Source organism: Crotalus tigris, unplaced genomic scaffold (assembly GCF_016545835.1).
Source record: "Crotalus tigris isolate CLP2741 ecotype Arizona unplaced genomic scaffold, ASM1654583v1 scf7180000018301.7375997, whole genome shotgun sequence".
NCBI lineage: Eukaryota > Metazoa > Chordata > Lepidosauria > Squamata > Viperidae > Crotalus > Crotalus tigris.
Genome location: NW_024096931.1, coordinates 624,920 through 642,330, shown reverse-complemented (window position 1 = coordinate 642,330; position 17,411 = coordinate 624,920). Strand labels below are relative to the sequence as shown.

Below are 17,411 nucleotides of genomic sequence, written 5' to 3'. Positions count from 1 at the left end.
AGGTTATTTCCATCTTTGCAAAGAGTCTTGGTAGATGGAAATCAACATAGAATTCATTAAAAAGACAATGCGAGAATAACTTTACTGATCGGAATGACAATAATCAAAACAGAGCAGATGTGGATTGCCTTTTCTTCAAAAAGATGCCAGGTTCCAGCCTGCTGTGTACAAGGAGCACCCTACATTGTGTGCGTAGGTGTGGGTATCATTTGAAAGTGGGGTACTCACCTGGTTCTTCCTTTTAAGAAATAGTATTTAATCAGAGCTGTCTTTGTTTGCAAACTGAGTGTGAGTCAGCCATGTTTGCTTTGTAGAATGAGATGGGCGGCATATACATTTAAATAAATACATGTTTGCGCAGAAGAGGCCAAAGGAATTTTAAGGTGCCTAGCAGATTAGTGTCCAGGAGGTAACAGCTGCCCTGCCATGCTGGGCATCAAAGGGATGTCTTTCAGATAAACTGGAGCAGATTCAGGAAAGGGCAAAGAAGAAAAGCAGAGACTAGAAACTCTGCTGACAAGAGATGGAGGGAATGTTTATCCTTGAGAAGTGAAGAACAAGGGCCAGCGCTCTTCAAGTAGCCGAATGACCCTCCAGACGGGTTGTCGTCCACCACGGGGGGGGGGAATCAACGAGCAGCGCTTTTTGCTCCCCCTTCTAGCAATAGGTATCTTTCCAGACATCCCAGCGGTGCCTGGTTGGTCTGCCTCGAAACCCTCGCAAGGGTTCAAACGGGCAGCCTTACTCTAGAGCAGGGGTTCTCAACCTTGGCAGCTTTAAGACTTGTGGACTTCAACTCCCAGAATTCCTCAGCCAGCAAAGCTGGCTGAGGAATTCTGGGAGTTGAAGTCCACAAGTCTTAAAGCTGCCAAGGTTGAGAAGCCCTGCTCTAGATCTCAAGTCCAGGCCGGCCGGCGGCAGACAGGACGGGTCATTCCGGAAGTGCAGAGCGCGGCTGCCTGGGGGATTCTGGGAGAGGCGGAGGCGGAGGAGCCGTGCCAGGCGGATCCGTGCCTGGGGGGGGGGATTCGGGTCGGGGGAGCCACTCGAGGAGGGTGGGCTGTGGAGCCCCCCAGCGAAGGCCGGGCTCCTTCCCGAGAGTCCAGCTACCCCGCGGCCTCCAGGCTGGCGGGGTTCTGGGCCCAAAAGCCCCTCCGCGCTCCCCCCGCCCCACCCCGGACGCGGGTCCGGATCGGGAGAGCGGGGTGGCCCCTGGGGTCCTCCCAGGACCGACGCTCGGCCACAGGGATGGGCAGCAGAGCGGCCGCGCGGGCCCTTTAAAGACTGCCCGACTCCAAGATGGCGGCTACGCCGGGCGGCGGAGCGCGGTGCCCGGCCCCGAAATGGCGCGCCCGGCTTCGTGCGTGACGTCCCGCCCCGCCCCGCCCCGCCCCTGCTGCCTCCTGAGCCCTCCGCCGCCTGACCCGCCGGCCCGGTTGCGGCGCTGCCCCCCCACCGCCCGCCGGGAGAGGCGCCATGGCGGGCCGGGTGAGCGGCGCGCCGGCCCCGGGGCTGCCCGCGTCCGGGGCGGCGGGTCCGGGGTCGCCGGCGGCGGGCAAGGAGAAGGAGAAGCGCTCGCTGGGGAAGCGGCTGTTCTTTCGCGGGCGCGGCGCGGGGGGCTCCTCGCTGGGCGGGCTGGTGAGCCGCGTGCTGCGGACGCTCTCCACGCTCTCGCACCTGGGCGGCGAGCACGGTCCCCCCGCCGCCGCCGCCGCCCCGCCGCCCCCCGAGCAGCCGCCGCCGCCGCGGGAGGAGGAGCGGCCCGAGCCGCCCCCGCCGGCGCCCCCCGGCGCGCCCTGCTGCCCCCCGGGCGGCGCGGCGCTGGTGCCCGGCGTGGCGGGGCTGCGCAACCACGGGAACACGTGCTTCATGAACGCCGTGCTGCAGTGCCTGAGCAACACGGAGCCGCTGGCCGAGTTCCTGGCGCTGGAGCACTTCCGCGGCCCCCCCGCCGCCCCGCCGCCCCCGCCCGAGCCCCGCGCCGCCGGGGAGGTGACGGAGCAGCTGGCGCAGCTGGTGCGCGCCCTCTGGACGCTCCAGTACACGCCGCAGCACAGCCGCGAGTTCAAGGTGAGCCCGGGGGTCCGCCGGCCGCCCCCGCCCCGCGACGCTCCCCCCCGCCCGCACGAAGCCCCCGTCCCTCCCGCGAGGGGAGCCGCCGCGCCTCCTCCGGCGGTGGATTTGGACCCGCCGAGCCCCGTCCGGAGCCTCCCCGGCGCTTTCCTGCTGCCTGCATTCTGGACAGCGGCTCCCGCCCTTCCCAGGCGCCGCCGGCCCGGCTGGCAGCCGCGCGTGGAAATCCGCCTCTGGTTCTGGTCCCGGCGAAGAGACGCTCCGGGGCTCCGCGTTGAACTGAGGAGCCCGGCCGCTGCCCGAGCTGGGCGCGTTGCTGGAGACGCTTCGCTGCCGGACTGGGAAACCTCATCAGTGCAGGGATTTGGGTGGGTGGGTGGGGGGCTGCTGTCGGTTTATATACGGTCTTTTGCCCTGACGGGGCTGGTGGGGCTGCTGTGCTCTGTTTGGTCCTGTATTGCCTTCATTGGATTTTTGCTGGATTGTTTGCGTTAATCCCTGCTTCTCTGGTTCTTGATAGCTGGCAAGGAGGTCTTCTGGTCTTTTTGTTTCCTTTTTAGCTTTTTTATTGTCTCTAAGTATTGTTTACCTCCATGTGCCCATTGATGGCTGAATTTGTCCGAGCCCCAATGTGTCTCTGGCTCTGGGTGTCCTTTGCACCACCTGGGCTTCTGCCTTCCTTCCCTCCACTTCCTTTTGGAGAGGGGATTTTTTTGCAGTTCTTGTGGTCCTTTGATGGATGAGTTTGCCCTCGACTGAAAGGGGCCCAAACTGGTTCTGATTCTCTGATTTTTTCTAAGGTTGCCCTTGTGAAAATATACGCCAGGTTGTAGGCCGCAGCAGGAGAAGGTAGATGTATTACTGGAAACTCCTCTGGGTGTCTTTTAATAAAATCCCAGTTTTGAGAGGGGCTGTCCGGGTCCCTGGATTCGACCCCTTGCTCCCTGGCAGGAATCCCACCCCTCTGTTTTGAATGCAGGATACAGAAGATGGGGTTTAGACTGCAGATTCTGAGAGAACTTTAGAAAAAGTTTCCTGATAGCTCTCGCCTTAGTACATTTTTGAAAGATTTCAGTCAATTTCACGTTTGCCATCTTCACTTTTTACCAGGATTTGGGGTTTTCCCCTGAGATTTCTATCCGCACTCTGAAATCTCACAAGGTTTGGCAGTCTTTTGTGTAATGAACTGACAAAAGTGGTGCCAACATATTGTGCCACAGATTCTGCCCCTTTGGAGCATAGTGCAATATCACAATACAGACAGAAAAGGATCAGGCTTCTGTTTACTTTGATGCTGTTGATATCAGTCAGGCTCCCCAGGGATTCTAGGGGTCCTGTGAGGTTTGAGGATTGAAAAACGGCCTGGCTGTGCGGATGTCTTCCTGGCCAGCAGGAGAGCTTCAGGCAGCAGCCAGTGAAAAACAAGATAAGAGCCCATTTGTACAAACAAGAGGCTGGCTTGCTTGACAGAGGGGTGCAGGCATGTCTGAACACTGTTTCTTCATTCCGCTGCTCTGGGCTTCCTTGTACACTTGTCATTTAGTGCCCAGATGTCTTGCGGGTTCTGTTGAGTGGTTCTAGTTGTGATAGTTGGGTGAAGGCTGGCTCTTCAGGAGGTCACTGAGTGAGCCAAGCTGTGCATTGAGTGAACATTATGGGCTGTGCAGATGGGAATGAACATGAATGCGGGTCAACAGACCTCCATATGTTGGTTTTACATGATACAGACCAGGTCTCTTGGGTTTCTTGTGCCAGGGACAGGACTGGGGGCAAACCTGCTGCTGGGGTCAATATTCAGGCAAGGGCCACGATGGGGAGGGGCTGCCTTCCAGTCCTTGGGGTGCCTTATACAATTGGCCTGCATTAGAGGTCTGGACAGGATGGAGAGAGTTCTGTGGGGTCAAGCAGGCCCTGACACACCCCAATGCCACTCTGAATTGGGTTTGGCCATTCATGCAGCAATGGTGAAATAGTGGCGCTGAACCCTTATGGGTCTCCCTGTGAGTAGTGGATTTTCATGGTCCCGTTGCAGCTCCTGCCTGGTCTTCAAAAATAGTCCCGAAGAGAGACTGTTGCTGCCGGATGACACCAGAGCTTCTGTTGCGTGAGGATGTAAGGATGACTACCCAGTCTACCTCCTGAAGCTGTCCGAATGGTCGGCACAGTCCTCCTTCCCTTAAGCCCACGAGCAGAGCAAGATGGGGGGGGGGGGAATGTTGTGGCAGTCAGCTGGGAATCTTTGACATTAAAAGGGGGAATTGCTAACTCTTTGGAAGGTAGGCCCAAGATCCAGAAGGACCTTGACAGACTTGAACACGGCCCTGTGCAACAAAATTCAGTTCAGTGGTAAGAAAAACAAGGTTTTACACATAGACAAGAAAAACCAAATGCACCAGTATATAATAGGTGGAGCCTAGCTCAACAATAGCAACTGTGAGAGGGATCAAGGAGTCCTAGTGGACAATCATTTAAATATGAGCCAGTGAGGTACTACAGCTGCCATAAAGGCCAACACAGTCCTGGCCTGCATCAACAGAGGGATAGCATCAAGATCATGTGAAGTGTTAGTACTGCTTTATACTGCACTGGTAAGACCACACTTGGAATAATATGTCCAGTTTTGGTCACCAAAATACCAAAAAGATGTTCAGACTCTAGAAAGAGTGCAGTGAAAAGCAACAAAGATGATTAGGAGACTGAAGACTAAACTGTATGGTGAGCGGTTGTAGGAACTGGGTATGTCTAGTTCAGGGGGAGGCAAGCTTGGCTCTTTTATGACTCGTGGACTTCAACTCCCAGAATTCCTGAGCCAGCCATGCTGAAGAGAAAGAGAGGTTTTCAAGCTGAGCCATGCTGGCTCAGGAATTCTGGGAGTTGAAGTCCACGAGTCATAAAAGAGCAAGGTTGCCTATCCCTGGGCTAGTTTAATGAAGACAAGGACTGGGGTGACACGATAGCAGCCTGCCATTATTTGAGTGGCTGACACAGAGAAGAGGAAGTCAACCTATTCTCCAAAGCACTTGAGGGCACGACAAGAGGTAACGGATGAAAGCTTATCAGAGAGAGACCCAACCTAGAATTAAGAAATTTCCTGACACTGGGAACAATTCATTAGTGGAATGGCTTTCTTTCAGAAACTGTGGAATTTCATCACTAGAGGTTTCTAAGGAGAGCCTGGATAGCCATTTGTCTGCAAAGGTATAGAGCAGGGGTCTGCAACCTTAAACATTCAAAGAGCCACTTGAACCAGTTTCCCAGAGAAAAGAAAACACTGGGAGCTGCAAAACTTGTGCGCACATGCGCGCGGGCCCAAGAAAAGGAAGCTTGATTGAAGTTTAATTAAAAAGAAATAGAGGCTGCTGTGCATGAGTTCTCTCTCTCTCTCTCTCCCTCCCTCCCTCCCTCCCTCTTTTCCCCTCTCTTTCCTCTCCCTCTTTTTCCTCTTCCTCTTTCTTTCTCTTTCCCTCTCTTTCTCTCTTCTCTCTCTCTCTCTCTCCCCCCCTCCCCTCTCTCCCTCTCTCTGATCTTCTGCTAACCTGGCAAGCTGGCTTCAAGCTGTTCTCCAACAAGCTGACACATACTGGGCTGGCTCTCTCCTCCCCTTCCTGCTTCCTACTTCCTGTTTCTTGCAGAGACGCAGCCAAGGCAAGAGCCCCGCCCAATAAGCTTGTCAGCTTTTTGGAGGTGAGGCCACTCTCTTTTTTACACAGACACACACAGACACACACACACACACACACACACACGTGCAAGTGCAAGTGCCTCTCTGTCTCTCTCTCTCTGCAAATGGCAAAGGAGTCTGGGAGCCGCAAGGGAAGGCTCAAAGAGCTGCATGCGGCTCTGGAGCCGCAGGTTGCCGACCTGTGGTATAGTTTCCTGCTTGAGCAGGAAGTTAAACTAGAAGACCTTCAAGGTCCTTTCCAACACTGTTTTTCTTTTATTCTGTTAAAAGTAGAGTCTAGTATTATGCAGCTGTTCAGCACTGCAGTATTTTGCTTGCTTCATAAAAGACTTAGGGCCATCCTTAATAGCGTAATCAGGGTGGATTTGATTTAAATCATGATTTAAATCACTAGTAAAAAGGCTTGATTTAAATCATAATTTTTAAAGAGCAGCTGTCATCTCTGTCCCGCAGCGGCTCCTCCTCTGACCCGCTGTTGACTCACCGACAGTCCCATTCCTTTTAATGGGGCGGCTGGTGATGCGGCAGTGACACCACAAGGTGAGGGACGTGGCGGGCAGCAGGTGAGTGGATGTCGGCTAAAAGGCGCTGCCAAGATGGATCTGAAATGACAGGTGCTCTTTAAATGTAAGGACTCATTCTCGCTGGTAGTTAGAATCTTTAATATTATTTACAAACAAAATGAAGGTTTCCCATTTAGAATAATAAGCTGTCATGTTAGTAAAACAACGATATCAGAACTGATCTTAGGGTAATAGGTTAATCACACATAGTTGGAGAACTACTCAAATTCTTTTATTTAATTAAAACACTTAGAGCCTGGTAGAGATGCATTTCTCTTCAATCATGCAGTTTGTAGTGTACATAGATTTGCAAAACAATGGGATAAAGGAATATTCCTGAACTTTGTTTTATGATTTATCTCATGGTTACTGTGAAATTGTGTGAATGCATTAATGCAGTGCATGTTATGTAAGCTTGCAGAGCTTGGATTCATTGAATGAGTTTCAGTGTAAATATTACAGAATATACAGCCTCATGCTACATAACTAAGCTCCATTTCATGCTGAATAAACTAAAGTATTAATGTATCTTAAATAGAAAACTATCTTTAGATAGATTTTTACTACAAAAGCATTTTATTAAAATAAATTTGATAAAAAATCCAATTTAAATAAAAAAATCCGATTTAAATAAAAAAATCTGATTTTTTTGATTTCCTTAAAAAAATCATTATTATCCACCCTGATCGTAATTGAAAATGATGATCATTAAATAAACAAATGCAGATATAAGATGTGTATATTTAGACTACCCTTCCAGGCGCTTGACCCCTTTTATCTTTGCAACAGATTCTTTGCACAATTCACATTGGTTCAGTTAGTTGTTGATCGCTTCTTTTTGTTTCACTGGGTGCTGAGTTTGGCTGTGGGTGAGTGGGCTATGGTAGTTGTTTTTTAGGGTGTTGTGAGGGTCTGTGGGTGGAATAGAAGGACAGTGAATTTGGGATCCTTCTGATTGGGTAACTTTGATTCGTATCCTTTACCAGGCCTTCAGGAGACCTGGGCAGGAATGTTTTGAATGTGGCACCGAGGTCCCAGGACAGGGGCAGGGCGTTATTCCAGGGACATCTGGAGGCACTGCTTTGTGGTTGACTGGTTGTGGGAAACTATTTATAAGCTGGGCTTTAGGAATCAACAATCCCAATTGATTTTATTGCCCCAGCCTCAGTGCTGCTAACAACCTTCCAGGCTGATCCCTAGACTGGCCAGGCAGGCAGTGGAGTTCCCCAGACTTATGGTCTTCAACCTCAACGTGCCTTCAGCCTGGGGGTGCTGGGTGAGGTCATCTGAAGACACTGGGTGAGGTGTCATCAACTTCCTGATGATCCCCAGCTTTCTGTCACTGGCTGGCTGAGTGATGCCATGGAGGTTTTTTAGAAGAGACTTGTCTGAAATATATAGGGTCTCCTGCTTGAGCAGGGGGCTGGACTAGAAGATCTCCAAGGTCCCTTCCAGCTCTATTCTATTCTGATTATTAGGTTCTGTCTGGAGGCTGTAGGGACAGGATGAGGAAGAATAAGCTGAACCCTGCTTTTGGTTGAGGGCTTGCTGGTTCCGTGAAATTTCCATCTTTTGCTCCGGATGTGGTCCCACTGCCCTGAATACAGCAGGTGCACAATTTCCTCAAGGTCCTCCTGGACCTGCAGCTCTTGTTCAAAGAACAGGTAGCTGTTGTGAGTAGAAGAACCTTTGCAGAACCTCACATTGTGTTCCCATTTTGCCCTTCCCTGACCAAGAGGCTCTGCTCATGGTCACCCACACTATAGTCGCCTTCCAGGTGGACTGCTGTAATGTGTTCTACACAGCTGCAGCTGGTACAATATGCAATGACGTGGGTGGTTGTTTCTCAAGGTTCACTTACTACACATTTGCTTTGTGAGCTGCATTGTTTGCCAGTGCGCTTCCAGATTCAATGCAAGGTGCTGATGGTCCCCTATAAAGCCTTTGTGGCAGGGAGCAGATGGTTTGTGAGACTCCGTCTCCCTGATTGTGTATCCTTCCCATCCGATCTGGCAGGAGAAGCCAGCTGTGGATCCCATCAGTTCAGAATGAAGGTCTTTCCTCTGTGCCTCCCTATGGAGCATCCTTCCCCCAGAGGTCAGGCTTTTCACAAGGCCCTGAAGACCTGCTTGTGTTTGTCACTGGGAATCAAAGTGCCAGTTTGGGGTCCTGAAGTTGATGGTGCTGGTTGTCCTTCCTATTTATTTTGTATTTTGTATTTTTTTGGAGATTGGGTGATTTTGTGATTGGCCACACAGAGTCACTTATTTGGTATGGCAGCCATACACATCCACTGAGATAAATAATAAAACACTGAGGCTCATGGCTAGGAAGACTCTACATTCGGTCTTTCTTCCTGTACAGGTAGTCCTCAACTTACAACAGTTCATTTAGTGACTCTTTGAAGTTACAACGGCACTGAAAAAAGTGACTTTGTTTTTCACACTTGTGGCCATAGCAGCATCCTCAGAGTCACTTGATCAAAATTCAGATGCTTGGCAACTGACTCACATTTATGATGGTTGCAGCGTCCCAAGATCACATGATCCCTTTTTACGACCTTCTGATAAGCAAAGTTAATGGGGGAGCCAGATTTACTTAACAACTGTGTTAATAACTTAACAATTGCAGTGATTCACTTAATAACTCTGGCAAGAAAGGTTGTAAAATGGGGCAAAGTTCACTTAACATTTGTCTTGCTTAGTAACAGAAATTTTGGGCTCAATTTGGACGTAAGTGGAGGACTTCCTGTGTTATACAGACTAACCCAGGGGTCTTCAAACTTGGCCTTTTTATGACTTGTGGACTTCAACTCCCAGAATTCCTCAGGGCTAATCTGGACTAACCTTTTAATGCTTGCAGAAGTCCTAATGGACAGCTGGTTTCTTTCATTCAAACACAGATGTGTTCTCCAGTTCTAGTTCCTAGTTCTCCTCACCATTAGTGAAGTTAAGTTAGCAGGATTGCAAAGTGAACCAAGAGGAAGGTGCCTTCCCATCAGTTGGCACCTGATTCTTCTGGTATTGCCAAAACCCAACGCACATTTGAAAAGGGTCTGGCTGGGTTTTGGCTACCTCACCCTGTTTCGGTCACCTTGTTCTTGCTAAACTTTTGGCTATGGAAGCGATCCTGTTCCTCTCTTCCTGAATCAAGGAGATTCTGCAGCTCCCTTAGGATTAAAGGACCTAGGAAACAACAGATGCTTCATTTTTAAAATTCTGTCTTGGTTTATAACTTCCATAAGGTTCCTGCATGGAAAATCCTTCATTCAGATCTGAACTGCCAGTGCCGAGTTTAATCTCTTATTACAAAAGATTTTAATTTCTCTTTGATCATATTTTTCTATACTCTTTGAATGGAGGTTTTGAGTCAGCAGTTGGAAATGCAAGAAATTTGAACAGATTAGAACATGGAGGTCTTGGGCATTAGATGGGCTGACAGCTTGATGCCTTTGGTACAGCACGGAGTCTTAGTTACTGCCACTGTTCATATTTATTGTTTGCTTCTATTCGTGAATAAAATCCCAATTTCATTTTGGCAAAGACTGGGGCAGGAACCTTCTTCCTACCAAGATGAACCAGCAGGATGCCCAGTGGTCTGGTTATTTTTATTTTTAATTCAGCTGCACTGCCTCTATGGTGTTGTGTGTAATTGTACAGCCTTGGGGCTTATTGTAGAAAAGAGAGCAGGGTTTTTAAGAAAGTTGTTACGTGTCCATCATAGAGTGCCTGATATTGATCTTCTACGTCAGGGGTAGGCAACCTTCGCTCTTTTATGACTCATGGACTTCAACTCCCAGCATTCCCGAGCCAGCATTCCACGAGTCATAAAATAGCCAAGGTTGCGTACCCCTGTTCTACGTAACCGTGTCCTTGTTTGAGCATATTCTCTAGGAAGGGGTTGCGTGTGATCGTTGGTTGGCTTTGGAAGGCCTTCAGCAGGGGCAAGAGAAGGAACTTGTCAAGGAACTGTTTGAGAGAACACAGTTGTTCTGCCCGGTCAAGCCAATCTCAGTAGCTAAGTCGCTACTACTTCAGAAATTTAACCCATCTTGAAGTTACCACTGGTGAAACAAAGTTTAAGTGGATAAATGTACATTTGCTGCACAATTTGTCCACATTCCCAGTTGTTGTAAACCAGTGGTTCTCAACCTTTTTAATGCCGCGACCCCCAACCGGTCGTAAGTCGAGGACTACTCAACCGGTCGTAAGTCGAGGACTACTCAACTGGTGCAGCACCGTTTGCAGAATGGGACTTTTGGCGGGCTCAGCAGGGCAGAGACAGCCTGGACAATTCCTATTGGCTTTTGAAAGCCAATAGAATTAGACTCTATTCAAGAGAGTCTATTCTATTGGCTTTCAAAAGCCAATAGAATAAAAGGGAGTAGCACAGCTAAGGAAAAGGGGGAAAAAATGGCGGACTGCGTTGTTTGGCGACCCCCGTGAAATGGTCGTTCGACCCCAAATGGGGTCCCGACCCACAGGTTGAGAACCACTGTTGTAAACTGATTTTTTTTTTTAATGTAACACAACCTAGACCTTGGAGGCCTCCAGGGCCTTGTCTACCAGCCACCTTGACCAGCTTTCTTCCTGTCCTTGGGAGGGAAGGACTTTCTTTCCATTTGCCGCTCTTCAGCAGCAGGGCAGGGAGAGGTGGCTGCTGTCACAAGATGTAAACCAACACTCAGGAACTGTAAAAAAGAGAGTGGAGGAGGTGGAGGCTGCAGAAGGTGTGAGGTATTTCAAGACATTTTCTTTTCTGGAGGTGTTTGGTAGCACAAGATTTAGCAGTAACTGTAGGTCTCTGACTGTTCCCCCCCCCCAGTTCCACCTTGGTTCTGGTATTGCATCTTAGCGTGTAGGGAAGGATGGGGAAGCAGGGCTTGGCCTGGGTGTTACATGGATATGGTCCACAATACGGGAAGCAAGTGTTCCCCTGAGATGAGAGTTTAAAAGGGCATGCATAGGACATGAACATGGGTAAAGTCTCCAAGGGGGCCTGTCAACATTAGAGCTGGAAGAAGGAAGTCAGGAAAGCTAAAGTAGAAAAGAAATTTAGCTTGCAAGAAAAGCTAAAAGTAACAACAGGCCTTTTTGGCTACACTGGTAGAGGAAGGAAGCAAGGGAGGAAAGGCCCTTTTCCAGAAGGGAAGCTGTTCCAGTCCACCCAAGAAGAGCAGACCTGGGTAATTGCAGACTCGTGCCCTAGATGCTGCTGTGGGGCAGAAGCCTGGAACAGACAATTAAGTCATCAGTCCTGGAGCCTTTGTCTGAAGGCGTTCCCTGGCCTTTTTAACTTTGCAGTTGTTCCTTTTATCTATAGTGTAGTCTGATCTTTAGCTTTGTTTTTAACTATAGCTTTTATATCATTTTACTGTTCTGCCAGTAAACTGCCTAAAGGCATGGAAGTGCGATGGGCAGTATAGAAATGTGATAAATAAATAAATAAATTTAGCCATGCTAAATGCATGGCTTGGCAGAATTAAGCCATGTCAAACTGACCTGATCTACATTTATGACAGGTTGGTCAGTTTAGTTGACCAGGGAAAGTAGCAAAGGACGTGATCAGCAAGGAATTTGTTTCCCCTGGGCTTCTAATGGAGAGAATGACCACCTGGGATGCCATCAGGTGGGCACTTAGCAAATGTATGTTGGTGGCTCCTCATTAGGTTGAAGAGAAATGTGAGGTATTGCAGGCTCTGTTCTGTACAGTTGGAAATGATTTGGCTGAGGGGTAAGAAAATACAGTTTTTCGATTTGCAAATGATACAAAGATTGGGGAGGCTCTCAGAGGACAGAATCTTTCAGGAGGATCTTGACACACTGGAACAATGGGCAGAAAGTAGCAACATGAATTTCAACAAAGACTAGCATCTTGTGTTTGGATAGGGGAGATCAAAGGCAAGAGCTGGGGGGGGGAGCCCAACCTGGATGGCAGTAGATGCAGAAAGGAATTCAAGCCAAGGTGACGATGCAGCTGCAAAACAAACAAGAAAAAAAACCCCCAAAAAACAAAACCACCCCCAAACCTTAGGCCACAATAACAGAAAAATCTAATGCCAAAATTAAGAGAAGCCTCTATTCCTCTCCGTCTTGCATTGATCAGAATTCACACCCACAATTCAGCTCTGGGCCGTGCATCTTGGGAAGGACCCTGACAAATTGGAGCAAACTGGTAAGAAGTCTGGAAGGAGAAAAACCTCTGAGGAACAGTTGGGAAATTATTGGGTATATTTAGTCAGGAGAAGATAATATTTTAGGGTGACGCAGTAGCTGCTTCCGAACAAATGTAGAGTTGTTCAGAAGTGCTTTAGAGGGCGTGGCATGAAATTGTGATCTAAACTGCAACGAGGTGGATTTGGTTGGACATAAAAATGTAAGTTCCATGGTGGGCAATAATAATAGCAACACTTAGACATGTATCACTCCACAGTGATTTACATCAGTCTCTGTGGTTTACAGAGTCAGCCTATTACCCCCCCCCTCCCGCCCAACAATCTGGGTCTTCATTTTACTGACCTCGGAAGGATGGAAAGCTGAGTCAACCTTGAGCCGGTCAGGATCGAACTGCTGGCACTGAGCAGTCAGCCTGCAATGCTGCATTCCAAGCACTGGGCCACCAAGGCAGAACTAGTCAGGACAATCTGGCTGTGATGGGACAGTCCTTGGATGCATCCCTCTTGTGACCTGAGAACTTATTTAAGTTCTGACAATACGGTTTGTGCGCCAAGTGCCCACCCCAAATCTGAGGTTACTTATATAGCTCTTAAAGTGTGTGTGTGTGTGTGTGTGTGTGTGTGTGTGTGGTGGTTGTGGTGTTGCTCCCCCAGCTAGTAGTGTCATATTCTGGTGGTGGTGGTGTTTTGCTTATTTAACTTAAATCTGTGGCTTTGGGTAGCAGCAGAGCGGCGCCTCTCTTCTTAGCCTCCCCTTCTGCGCCTGGTCACCTTAAGGCCTTGTAGAGTGTCCCTTCTGTGGCTTTGGGTTGGGGGTCTCTCAGCCATTCCTCCCACAGCGAGGGTTGGTGGAAAGAGTCCACGAGGGTTCCCTGGGGGCTCTTGGAAGAAGGTTCAGTTGAAAGTGAGAAATCAATACGAGAGAGAGGAGCATGAATGGGGTGGGGGGAGACCATGCCTGCCATCCTCCTCTTAAGCCTTCATCTGTGCCCCCCCCCTCCCGCGTGGCTGAAAGGCCTTTCTGTGCCAAAGCCAGCCACTATGGCCGTTGTCAACATTTGCTAAAGAAAAGCTCTTCAGCTCTTGAGAAGAGCATTTTTGTTTCCATAACCCAAGAATTGGTTCTGGGTATTTTAACAGTCTCTGACCCTGTTTAGGCTGGCATGTCAACAGCTTCTTACTTTGCAAATCAAGTGCTGCCTGGTTCACAACCAGGCAGGTTCTATTTGTGTTGATGCGACAGCTCAGTGTGGAAGGAAGGCTGCTGTGGCAGGGCAGGCCGGAGGGTTTCAAAAGCCTAGAGCAGACACAGCCAGACCTTCTCTCCCTTGTCTTCACTGAGGGTGGGAGCATTTTCAGTCTTTGTGTCCCTGGAAAACCTTTTTGCATTCGGTAGGGTATGCACAGACTCTCTCCAGCACTCTTCCATGCCTTCTCAGCCAGGGAGAGAAGGCATGGAAAATCTCAGTCTAGCAGAGGTCAAGTGGATTTTAAAATGCACCTTCCTGCCCTCCCTTTAAGAAAGGAAGCATCGGCTTTCTTGAAGGATCAATCGCAGGAGAAGTATTTTGCCGTATGGAAAAAATGGATAGATTTTATACAATATAAGTTGGATATTAAAAAATACTATTTAGTTTTTCAATAACTTATATTTAAAATTTAAAATATTTTATAGATTTTATTCCTTTTCTTTTTTTTATATATTTTCTTTTATCTTTCTCTTTTTTCTTTTTCTTTAGTCTTTTTTTTTTCAAGTATTATTTTTCTGGTATTTATGTTTTTTTATACATATACTATTGTTAACTATCTTATAGTTTGTTTAATTAATGTATTCAGTATTTAGATTTATTCATGGTTTATATTTTTTTTTTTAGATTATTGGAAGAAATTTTAATTAAGCCTATGTTCAGCTCTGGGAAGGTCGGGGGAGGGAATGGGAGGGTTGGGGAGGTTTGGGGATGGGTTGTTTTGTTTTTGTAAAATTTTAAAAACTTAATAAATATTTACAACAAAGAAAGGAAGCATCGTGGCTTGTTGGCAGTGGGCGTTCATCCTCGCCCTATTACAGCCACCCTGATGAGACCATTTTGGGCCAGGGGAGCCTCAAGCTTTCTGGGGTGGGCCTTAGGGACCACCCAGACTTTGACTCCCAATGTTTTGCTCCCCCCTCCCCCCAAGTGCCTCTGTCCACAACAGTGGAGCTGTAGCATGGATAGTCTCTCTACCGCTGAATCCTGACAGACACCTGCACACCCACTACGGAAGACCGGATCCACCACAGCCCCCCTGGACCAGTCGTGACAGATGCCACGGACAGAAGGAGCCCTGATGCCCTGTTGTTCTTCAAAAGGCTGAGAGCAAAGCAAGCAGTGGAGAGTCAGCTTCCCTCTCCAAGGTAGCTCCAGCAGCTGCAGAAGGAAGGTTGGGCATGAGTGGAGATTGACCCGCTTGTTCTTCCCTGTCAGGCAGTCATGGCAGACCTTTTGTGTCAAAATCCAGAAAATGCCTGACTTGACTTTGCTGGCGTATTACAACCCCATAAAAGAGAAACAGTGCTCTGTCTCCCCCTCCCATATCTAGGCCACTGAATGGTGGCACTTGGTGGCAGCCCTGAGGCCGGGTCTGAAGGTGAGCACTGGCGCCACTGCTGCCACTCCAAAAGCACCCTGGGCTACTCCCCCAGGGGCCTTCGGGGAAGGAGTAATTGCCCCCCAGGCCGGGACGCCTCAGGATCTGCCCTGCACTGCTTCCCTTCAGGTGCTGCTCTCTCTCTCAGGGACGGAGGCTGCCCCAGGTCGCAGGAGCCCTTTGCTTATGAAGTGGCCTCAGCAAATGCTCTTCCACCTCTGAAAACCGTGCAAAGCATGATCTGTCCTTGTCCGTTTTTAGACGCTCCAGAGACTGTGTGAGAGCGCAGCCCCCTCGTGTGACTTCTGGAGAGTCCTTAGGCCACGCAAGAGCACACTCCATTCTCGTGTGGCTTCTACAACCTCCGAACATGTTTTTGAGAATGGTTGTTACTGATGTTGGTGAACACTAGTGTGTCACCCACTACATCATGTCATGGGTTTGCTGTCACTGTTATAGAAGTACACACAAAATGCTAGGTTGGTGCACCTTCATTTCTCTCTTGTAATGTTGATTGTGCTATGAAAGCCCAGGTAAGAAAAGCAGTGAAAGATTACTGGATTTTCCACCAGAAATAATAAATGGCTGGAAATTTTTTTTTTTTTTTGAAAGAAATGGGTTATGAAATATTTCCATCGCTGCGCCAAATGGTTAAGAAAATGGTTAAGAAAAGCACTTAACTGGATCTTAGGCCCAGGACTCTTCATAAATGACTTAGATCAGTGTTTCCCAAACTTGACAATTTTAAGGCATGTGGACTTCAACTCCCAGAATTCCACAGCCAGCAATGCTGGCTGTGGAATTCTGGGAGTTGAAGTCCACATGCCTTAAAATTGTCAAGTTTGGGAAACACTGACTTAGATGAAGGAATAGAAGGGGACTCACCAAATTTGCAGACGATACTCAGCTGGCAGGAATAGCCAGCATCCCAGCTCACGATCCAAAACGATCTTTGCAGACTTGAACAATGGGCCCTATCCAACAACATGACATTTAATGTGGAGGAAAGCAAGGTTTTATACCTTGGCAGGAAAAACAAAAGTTACAAGTACAGATTAGGCAAAACCTGGCTCAAAAACAGTAACTGTGGGAGGGACCTTGGAGTCCTAGTGGACGATCACTTAACCAGCAGCCAAGAAAGCTAATATAATCCTTGGTTGTATAAACACAGGCATAGAATCAAAATCACGTGAAATATTAATACTGCTTTTTAAAGCCTTAGTAAAGCCACACCTGGAATACTGCATCCAGTTTTCATCACCACATTACAAAAAAAGATGTGAGACTTTGGAAAAAGTGCAAAGAAGAGCAACTAAGATGATTAAAGGGCTGGAGACCAAAACATATGAAGACGGGGGTTGTAGGAATTGGGTTTGTCAGTCTAGAGAAAAGGACATGATAGCAGTATTCCAGTATTTGAGGGGCTGCCACAAAGAAGAGGGCGTCAAATTATTTTCCAAAGCACCAGAGGGCAGGACAAGACACAATGGATGGGAACTAATCAAGGAGAGAAGCAACTTGGAATTAAGAAGAAACTTCCTAATGGTGAGGACAATTAACCAGTGGAACAACTTGCCATCAGAAGTTGTGGGTGCTTCCTCACTGGAGGTTTTTAAGAAAAGACTGGACAACCACCCAGGTATAAGGGCTCCTGCTTCAGCAGGGGGTTGGACTAGAAGACCACTAAGGTCCCTTCCAGCTCTATTTTAATTGATTGATATGAAAAGTCTATACTGTTAAAATGCCAGGTTTCTGAGATGTAAAAAAATCAGATTAAGATAAATAACTTCAGTTTTTCCCCATCCTTAATATAACATATAAGCTGTACAATTCAGTTGAAAAATACAGTAGTGGCCAAAATTGTGGAAACCTTTTGGGAAAAGTGCATTTTTGAGGTTGGATGGCTAATAACACCACTTTTTTGGAGTAGTACCATAAAATTATATATCAATGGAAAGATAATTTAATCAAGAATGTAATGCAACATAGTTTGTTCAATTATCTGTACTGCATTCTATGGAAAGGTATAGCCAAATAACCAGAAAAAGGAAGCACAACTTGCTTAGGTTGATATCAGGTAGATTTCCTTCATTTGATTGTAGCCAATGAGCATGAGTGTTTAGAGAGCCCATCAGATGTCATCTTGTTTTGGTAATGATCCAGTCAAATCACAGTAGGATTCAGTTATTGATGTCATGTATTGAAGCTGAGAAGAGGACATTTGTCAGTGTGTTATGTGATTGCTATCAAGTTGGTTGGGTTTTTTTTTCCTTTAGTGAGTTTGTAAAAC

The 17,411-nt window shown here is 48.0% G+C and overlaps 1 protein-coding gene across 2 annotated transcripts in view; it reads left to right on the top strand.

The window, feature by feature from the left end:
• The first annotated feature begins 1,427 nt into the window (after window positions 1-1,427).
• The window catches only part of USP31 (ubiquitin specific peptidase 31), a 38,832-nt gene continuing 22,848 nt past the window's right edge, over window positions 1,428-17,411 (top strand). Inside the window, exon 1 of one of the 2 annotated variants that reach the window (XM_039349655.1) lies at window positions 1,428-2,070. In XM_039349655.1, the coding sequence (XP_039205589.1) occupies window positions 1,477-2,070 (594 nt within the window). In that variant the 5' untranslated portion in view covers window positions 1,428-1,476. The remainder of the gene's footprint in view (window positions 2,071-17,411) is intronic. The other variant, XM_039349654.1, reaches the window with a different exon arrangement.